Source organism: Condylostylus longicornis, unplaced genomic scaffold (assembly GCF_029603195.1).
Source record: "Condylostylus longicornis isolate FDR11 unplaced genomic scaffold, ASM2960319v2 ptg000793l, whole genome shotgun sequence".
Taxonomy (NCBI): Eukaryota; Metazoa; Arthropoda; class Insecta; order Diptera; family Dolichopodidae; genus Condylostylus; species Condylostylus longicornis.
The window spans coordinates 18,177-27,080 of NW_026578738.1; the positions used below are offsets into that span (position 1 = coordinate 18,177).

Here is an 8,904-nt window from a genome sequence, read left to right on the forward strand (position 1 = left end):
AACGAGAAATATGATGAAGTTCAAAATACAAATCTTGGATTTTTGCGCAAATTAAAAATGAAAGAAGAAAAGGGTTTCAAATAGGGATTGTCTTTCTCAATTCGTTTTTGTGTAATACGTTTTTCGTATATGAAGAGCATGTGTATGGCACCAATTTGTATTTCTCTCGTGCCAAAATTCCATACAAGACGTTGAGTCGTCATCATCGAATCATCCAATCGATTGATGCGATGACCGGTTCTACTGACTTTCTGATGCTTTGCTCCAGCAGATGGAAGCGTCAAGGGATTTCTCGTTGAGCAATTATGATACAAGGATCCATGCAAAAAAAATTCAAGAAGTAAGTTCTTGAAGAAGGGAAGAGTATTAAATAGATTATTGAATAGATTTGGAACCAGGTGGATCTTCCTGAGCGTCTCTATTCCCCGTTTTCCTGTTGCCCGCCTCAGAGAACTGAAAAGGGTCTCAACTAAAACGCTCCAATGCCTCTCCTTCATGTCTTCTGGTGGTTCGCTTGTTCAAGGGGTTTCCGTATCTCGAGATGTCTTTTTGGACAGCACGAACAAACTGGCTCGAATAGTCTCCAACACCAAACATCTCCGTTACAAGCGCTTTTATTCTGAGGTCTTGCTGTGGAGCGATATCAACTTCCAATCCATCAATATGAGCAGAGCCCTGTAGAGGTTCTTTTTTTCTGAAATAATGGAACGCATGAAGAAAAAGCATTCTCAACGGAACTCACTCCAGACCGGAGATGCCTGCAAAGTTTTTAGAGTACTCTGCTAATGCGCCGACACCTAACACAGAACAACGTTGAGACACATATGACAGTGCTGATGGCAGAGTCATTCATTGCTTCCTACCTTGTTGTTGACGGGCTTCTAATAGTTCAATTTCTCTTTTCTTGATTTGAGATCTGTCTTTGAATCGACGTTCGCATTGAAACAGAGCAGCTTCTTCATTTCTGCATCGCCACATCGCGAAGAAATCACCGACTCGTACTTGACAATCCATGAGGTCATCAATCTCAACTCGGCATCCCTCTTTTGCTTCTTCGGCAACTTCTTTCTTCACACGAGCTTGTTCAGTTTTCTTGACATCTGCGTTCAAACAGACTCCGCATCATCATCCAGCTCGTGTCAACAACTGTAACTATTTCTACCCACAGTCGCCGTAATGTTGTGCCACGACGGGGAGCGAGTGCTTTTCTCCAGCAAGTGTATGATAGTTTTTGGAGTCTTCGTGTTCCATGTCACACACCTTAAGGAAATTCCTGGACCAGAATGCTTCCTTTTGAAATCCTCAGATGTGGATGCGAGAGGAGTTCCTTAATTCTCTGGATGTGTGTGATTTTGATAGTTCTTTGTGGTACTTGAAAAATTTCTCCAGTTCTATTGATGGCTCTGTTGATGAAAGCAAAGCAGAGAAAAGTCGAAACAAAACAGCAATCTCTCATGAGGATCCCATCTCTCACAAGGATCCCATCTCTCACAAGGATCCCATCTCTCACAAGGATCCCAACTCCTGTAAAGATCGTCGCGATGACAACGCCGAAAGAATGATAGTCGACATTCTCGATAAAAGCGGAATGTACGAAGAGTGTTTGAGAGCGACATTGGCACTGATTGAAAAACAGAGAAAGGAAAAAAGGCAATCGGCTGAGTTGGAGGCGTTGTGCTGTTTGGCGGCCAAATCTTGGGTAATCGAATCAAAAACCTCCTTACCTTTGCTTTCTCGTTAGATTTCGATCGGGTCGTGGATCGAAGCAAAAGGATTCATTGAAGAGACTCTGTTGAAACTTTTTGGTATCGATTTGAAGACCATTAATGAAGTGACGTATACTGATGAAGATGAGTCGTCATGTGATATGCAGCCATCACTTCATCCTCTTCGTTATGAAGCGATTGATGACAAGACGGTTGTATTGAAATTCGAATCGAGTTCTAGAGCAACGATTGAGTTCTACTGGCCTCGATTATTATATTTCTGTTTGAACTCCTTGCTCCGATGCTTACCTCAACGAGAATTGAAGACAACTGAAAATTTTCTGAAATTGGAAACAAAATTTAATCAACGAGAAGACGAAGAAATGATGAGCACATTTCGCGGAATCAAGCACTTTATAAAAGTCAGCCAGCGTGAAATGAGAAACTCAAAGGGGACTTCGTTCTTTCATGATGATTCCCTTCTTCTTTCGGTGAGTTTGACTGAAACCATATTTGAGCGTCGAATCGCATTCTTTCATATTAAAGGAATTTCTGATGCTCTCTGGCGATCTCGGAAATGATGATGGATATCAAGGCAAGTCGAGTGATAGATACAATTGTACCAGAGAATCCACATCTTTTGTGAATCAAACTAAATTTTCTTCATTATGAAGCAGGCGAGGGCAATCATTTTTGAATTCATCCATCGTCATTCGCTTTTACCATTGTAGGTGTTTTCTCTCAACTATTCTTCGCGAGCGATACTCCCTCCGAGCATTCACTCGCCATTTATCTCCGTCATGCCATTAGCACTCAACGTTCTCGATATGTGGCGCCGTTGATTCAAGCTGCTCAACTCAGACGATTGCAATCCGTCGAAGCGTTTGTCTGTCTCTCATCCGTTCCATTGGTTTACTCCTCTTTGATGACGCTCAAGATTGAATGTGAAGAACATCCCTCTTCTGTTCGATGCACTCTGGCGAAGATCAACATCAATCAATCTGTTCTAAGAGATCTTCAACGCCAACCAGCAACTCTCTCCGGAAAGCGGGAATCGTCGAGCGTGATGTCACCAGACATTTATCTCTTTCTCGCAGCGATCGTGCATTGGATCAAAGGGTTGCAATATCTTCATCAAAAAGTATTGATTTCGTCACAGAAAGAGTTAACGTTAGTGATAATTGAGAAATTGTATGGACAACTCTTGCGCTCAGAATGGCTCTCCGACTAGCTCCATTTCTACATCATTGTTGGATCCATTTATCGAAATCCTATCATCTAGAGTCTTTTAATGAACAGGTATGGAACAAGCTTGGAAGAACAACCTTCGTATCTGGTCTATTTGCAGGCGAGCCAAGCGACCTTACAAGCAGCTGCTCTCTCTGGCAGAAATCAAAGCAGTCGAATCTGTGGGACGGTTCACTCGAATGAAAACAAATAATGGATTCCCTTTTCAATTTGTTTTTATCGTCATGATGGATTTCAACTATTTTACTTGTCCCAAAACAGTACCAAAAACAGACGAATCCAAAGTCCCAATCGGGATCCTTTTCAGTCAAACTCTTGCCTCATTTTCATCCACACCTCCGGTTTCCATGACTGATGGGAACTTTGACCTTTCTGTCTCTTTGCTTTCTCTCTATCTTTTATAGTTGGCTTCTTGTCGTCCATTTCACTTGCCACTCTTCTCTTCACCATATTTGTTTCACGTGCAACTCTTCGCGTTTCTCTCTCTTTCTTTCTTCGTTCTTCTTCTAGCGTTTTCTTCTTAGCCTTCATAACATCGAATGCACTCAAAGGCACATGCCACGTTTCTTCAGGCAATCCTATGGCCTTGATAGATGCAGCTGCAGGCTCAGCAGCTACGGCGGGGCTCGACAGAACAGCGGGAACGCGATCCAGAGTCGTTCGAGTTTCCTTCTTCGACTTCTGATGCTTAACGTCAACCCGAATGAACTCTTTAGGCACATTAGCGAACAATTCTGAAACGCTTGGCAAAACAACTTTTGCATCAACTTTTACAACTTCTTCTACTTTTGGATCTTCTGACTTTTCCACTCTTTCTGAAATTGCCTCATCCTCCGTCTCCTGAACCACACCGTCTGAAAAATGTTCCCTCTGCAGCTTCAGAACAGTCTCGCGCAAATCCTTATCTTCATCTGACGACTCGAAACACTCTTCAGCATCGGAACCCTCTTTCCCTAAACATGACTGCTTCTTCTGGTCCTGTACTGGGGGGACGATGGCACCCCATCGTGAGTTGGATCGGGGAAGTGCTGGAAGACCCAAAAGGAGAACGCAGTGGAAGGAATGCGATGCAGAGGATGAATGGCCTCCTGAAAATCTCCCAAGGGAAAGAAGCGAGAGGCGAGAATCAGTGAATGATGATGAACCTAGCAGCAGCGAAGAAGAAGATATTCGTCTCGATGAGTGCAGCAAACATCGAAGTGTTATACTGGGATTGTGGGACTTTGGACAATGCGACTCAAAAAAATGTAGTGGACGAAAATTATGTCGATTGGGAAAAGTGCGATTGTATCGAACGAGTCAGAAGTTTCACGGAATTATTTTAAGGTAGATGAGGTTGACAAGATTTTTAATGGATTTTTGTTTGTAGTCCGAGAGCGACTCAAACGTTAAGCCTGAGCGACGCAGAAGAAACAATTCAACAGAGAGGCCTTTGCGTGGTTGATTGCTCCTGGAATCGCCTCGACGAAATTCCCTTCAAGAAGCTTCACACCGGACGCGAACGACTTTGTAGGAAGTGGTTAAAAAACACTTCATTCAGTGCCTTCTTTTCAGTGCCCTATTTGGTTGCTTGCAAATCCCGCTCATTACGGTCGACCATATGAATTGTCATGCGTCGAGGCTTTGGCTGCCGCTTTAACCATTGTAGTGAGCAATTTTGCATTTTTGATTTTCAGTGGGATTTTTCAGAATATGAAAGATGCTGCTCAGGATCTGCTTTCAGTCTTTAAATGGGGTCCCAATTTTCTTTTGCTCAATGAGTAGGTCACTCTGTGTCGAAAATTCCATTTTTTCAATTTTGTTAGGCACGCACTTACCGCCTACCAAGAATCCGGATCAACTTCTGAACGAGTCGTTCAAGTTCAGAACGCCATGCTTCAAGCAGAAAAGGAAGACGGAGTTCGACGTGACGAAGAGAAGAAGAAATGTGCCGAAAACGACGGCTATTTGAGCAAAAGCTGGTTACCTCCTTGTGAGTGGATTTGCCACGTTTCTAGGAATTCTTCTTTACACTTTTCTCAGCTGACTCGGGGGAGCAAACTGAAGAAGAGGAGGAAGATTAAAAAGTCCCAAATTGAAGAAGATAGAAAGTTCCAAATCGAAGAAGATAGAAAGTCCCAAATCGAAGAAGATAGAAAGTCCCAAACTGTAAGAGATAAAAAGCCCCAAACTGTAGAAGATAGAAGGTCGTAAATTGAAGAAGTTAGAGAGTCCCAAATTGAAGCAGATAGAGATGGTAGATTTCAACTCGGTAGTTCCAAACAAAAAAAATAGGTCGAAAAGTGTACAATAAATGATGAAAAATTTGTCACTGGAAAGAAAATTGAAGCAAAAAAAAAAGAATTGACGCAGGCTATTCACATTTACAATCAGCGTTACAAGATTGGTGTTCCTTGTCTTCTAATTGTGGGCGAAAACCCCGTCTTGGAACGCAGATCGGATACGACGGAAATATATGCTACACTCTGTTTGGCATAAATGATCTTCTTACAACACATTATCTATAGAGGGGCGACTCTTCGTGTCGGGAGTCGAAGGAGCACTCATCGTTTCAACAGTATCCAAACGAGCTCGTTCCAATGGAAGATCAATTGGCAGAATCGATTGAGAGATGTCGATCACCATATGTATTGAGACCCTCCATTTCCTCCTCAATCTCCTCCCATCCAGAGACCCTGATGATGAAATTTTACGAAGATTCTACATCACGATAAGGAACCTACTTTCAACTGCCATCTCCCATCGCTTTGTTTTCGCTGTTCTTTCATCAGAACTCAATTTGGGAACCCACTCTAATGTCTCCATTCCTTTAACCAGCTCCTAGAATAGCAGGTCTTATATTAGATATACTTTAGGTATATTAGATAACTACTCACCTTAAGTTCGTCTTTGGAAATAAGTCCAATTCCCCCAGCAGCGAGCAATGCGGCTCCCAACGAGGTGACTTCAACGTTCTTTCGCATAGCAATTGTTCGTCCGGTGATGTCCGCAATAACTTGTCCGGACGACGGAACGATTTTGCAAAGTCCTCCATCGACACGAATCGTAACTGGTTCGTCCTGGAAAGACACCGCATCTTTCCTCAAGGCTTCAAGAATCTAAAAATATTCCAAAACAGGATTTGGCTCCGGTGTAACGAGATAATGCGAACCTCAGCAAGCTGGAAGCCGACTGATTCGATTAAAGCGCGAACAATGTGGGCCTTTGTTGAATGCTGCGTCAATCCCACAATACAGCCTCGTGCATCAGCTCTCCACCGAGGAGCGAACAGTCCCGCAAAAGCAGGAACAAAATAAACATCTCCAGTGTCTTGAACTTCATTCAAAAGGGGTCTGAAACAGAAGGGAATGTCGCAGGATCTGTTGGGTGTCTTTCGCAAGATCTGTATCGTTCCTACTTCAGTCTCTTCAGGAGTCTCTAAGGCACCAAGATTGTCCTTCAACCACGTCAACGCGGCCCCAGCAATAGCGACTGACCCTTCAAGAGCATAAAATACAGGATCACTACGAGTGAGTTGGAAGAGGGGGGGTGGCAATCAAACCACGTCTTGGTGTCACTGGAGATCCTTTGCCTGTTACCATCATGACCGTGGCGCCAGTTCCAAAACTGAAAGGAGAAATCATTAAAATAGTTCGACAATCATGAATCCATACGTGGCTTTGACATCTCCAGGATGATACATTCCATGTCCCAAACATCCAGCTTGTTGGTCACCAGCGACCCCTGCGATTGACACATTCTCAAGTTCGTCAATTCCAATTCCCCTTCATCTGTCCGACGACTTCAGCGTTACAAACAATTTTGGGAAGACATCGCTTCGACATTCCAGGAGCGAAAAATTCTGAGAGAGAGAAAACCATCGGCGATATGTCTGGGAATCTTCTCCCTCGAAGATATGTATCATCCATCGATACGTAATATGGATAGAGAGGATTCGATCCACAGGGACATAATCAAGTGCTACTGCTTACCGGAGCATCTCGGTCGACCATGTCATGGTGTTGATATCCATCAACATAGTACGTGATGCATTGGTAATGTCAGTGATATGAACGCCACCATTTGCACCACCAGTCAGTTTCCAAACCAACCAGGAGTCAACTGTGCCGATCAACGCTTCCTTGTTTCTCAATTGTTCTGCAATGTCCGGATGATTTTCCATCAACCATAGCAGCTTGACACCCGTAAAATAAGACGCCAGAGGGAGGCCTGTTTTTTCGCGAAAGGCTTCCTAGAAGAATAAAACAACACTGGAACAAACTGGGAAATGAAGCCTCACCACTCCTCCATACTTCTCTGCCAGATGATGCACGAGTGAATTTGTTCGCATATCCAGCCAGACAATCGCGTTGCACTGGGGTAAACCAGTTGATCGATCCCAAACAACTAGAGTTTCTCTCTGGTTAACAACACCGACTGCAGCGACTTCAAAACCGCCCGGATATTTGAGTTTCAGCTCGTGCGTCGCGACGGACATTGCTTTAAGCGTATTGACGTAAAGTTCCATCGGATTGTGTTCCAACCATCTAGAACGAGTTTTTTTTGACAAAAAGGTCTTCACATCATGAAATGGCTCACCCCAGCTTCGGGTATATTTGAGCATGGTCCACTGAGTGGGACGCCAACAAGCGCATCCGCTCATCGAAGTAAGAAAACTTAGTGTTGACGGTGCCTTGATCAATTGCACCAACAACCTTAGGTTTATTTGTCATATTGTTGATTCTGGAGACTTAGAAGAAGTAGAAAAATGGCTGCATGTGTATAGGAACGGTGACAAGTGCCATGAGGGCCAACTGGCGAAATTGCAGCGATGCTGCAGGGTTGTTCTGGCGCAAGATCTTAAGATATCAGTCTTAAAAAGAGAACTACTTTCGTGAGTTGTTTAGTCGAGGTTTTTTCCATTCGTTTGCTGCTTATTCTGTCAGCAATATTGTCGATCTCCACATTTCAACACTTCCGTCCAACATCAGCTCAAAAACGTTTCAGTGTTAATTCTGAATCCATTGCCTGTGATTTCAGAAGCGCAATACACTTCGAATGCTCCATTTTGGAACTGTTCCTTGGTCAACTTACTCCTCTAGAATATGAGCGATGTAGATCCAGGGGTACTCAAAGATACGTCATCGCGCTATCGTTCAGTTGCTGCCGTCGTCGCTACTGAGAGAATCCCTTCCACCACTCGCGTCAACAAGAACTCGAGATACTTTATCGACGACTCAATGCAACTGTTGCAATTATCTTTGCCTTCGCCTCTCAATACACTTTTGATACATTTAACAGCCACCTCTAGAGCCCTACGTGATCATCATATATGAATGAGATACACACCCAGCAACAAACAATCACTCACGTTGTATCCAGATTGAATACATAGTCCACAGCATTTGATTCCTTCAATGCTTCCAATTCGCAATCGAAATACAAGGACGTAAACCCTCCATGATGACCATCTGTTGTATTTTCGAGTGCATGTAATATTCCCATTCGAGTGATGATGATTTCAATCCATAATCTCAATTCGTTTCGCAACAAGGACCAAGAAACTCTTCGACAAATCGCTGATCGTGTGCGTCTCAATTCAATACCAAGCCTCTTCGCTCCGAATAGTTCACTTTCATGTACTGAATGACGATTCGAATTTGTTCCTTTGCTGCTCGAAACTTCTGTGTATTCTGAATGATCATCCGCTTGCAAATTCTGACCAACTGTTCCAATGGAGGGGCCAACGCGCGACGTTGAGAAGATGGGGCTGCTGCTTGGATCGAAAGTTGTCTCGGAGTTGGAGTGGCTGTCCGAAGCATCTTTGAAAAAATCAGACTGCCAAGAAAAACGATGCGACGGGACGACGTGATTATCACCGTACCGTTTGCGATGCCAAACACAGCCGATTGAGGATATGATGATCCATCGAGCAATCGCAGCTTTCATTCTGGGAAAGGAATTCAATTAA

General features: G+C 43.6%; 1 protein-coding gene and 1 pseudogene across 1 annotated transcript; one reads left to right on the forward strand and one right to left on the reverse strand.

The window, feature by feature from the left end:
- Window positions 1-3,948: 3,948 nt before the first annotated feature.
- LOC129618268 (uncharacterized) lies at window positions 3,949-5,147 on the forward strand (annotated as a pseudogene).
- Window positions 5,148-5,307: 160 nt separating this feature from the next.
- Window positions 5,308-7,666, reverse strand: LOC129618269 (glycerol kinase-like). Its single transcript, XM_055533059.1, has 9 exons — window positions 7,533-7,666; window positions 7,234-7,480; window positions 6,926-7,185; window positions 6,496-6,560; window positions 6,106-6,431; window positions 5,831-6,052; window positions 5,678-5,774; window positions 5,446-5,629; window positions 5,308-5,377 (listed from the first exon to the last, which is right to left on the reverse strand). Exons 1-9 carry the CDS (start codon window positions 7,664-7,666, stop codon window positions 5,308-5,310), a joined length of 1,605 nt encoding a protein of 534 aa, XP_055389034.1.
- Between the last annotated feature and the right edge of the window lie 1,238 nt (window positions 7,667-8,904).

What these genes read in the sequence shown, in the direction of transcription:
- LOC129618269 (XM_055533059.1), bottom strand. Translation starts at nt 7,666, where the DNA reads ATGACAAATAAACCTAAGGTTGTTGGTGCAATTGATCAAGGCACCGTC. An exon ending in TGGTCGACCGAGATGCTCCG is followed by an intron (nt 6,561 to 6,925) that starts GTAAGCAGTAGC and finishes TTCTCCTTTCAG; the next exon opens with TTTTGGAACTGGCGCCACGG. An exon ending in TCGGCTTCCAGCTTGCTGAG is followed by an intron (nt 6,053 to 6,105) that starts GTTCGCATTATC and finishes GAATATTTTTAG; the next exon opens with ATTCTTGAAGCCTTGAGGAA.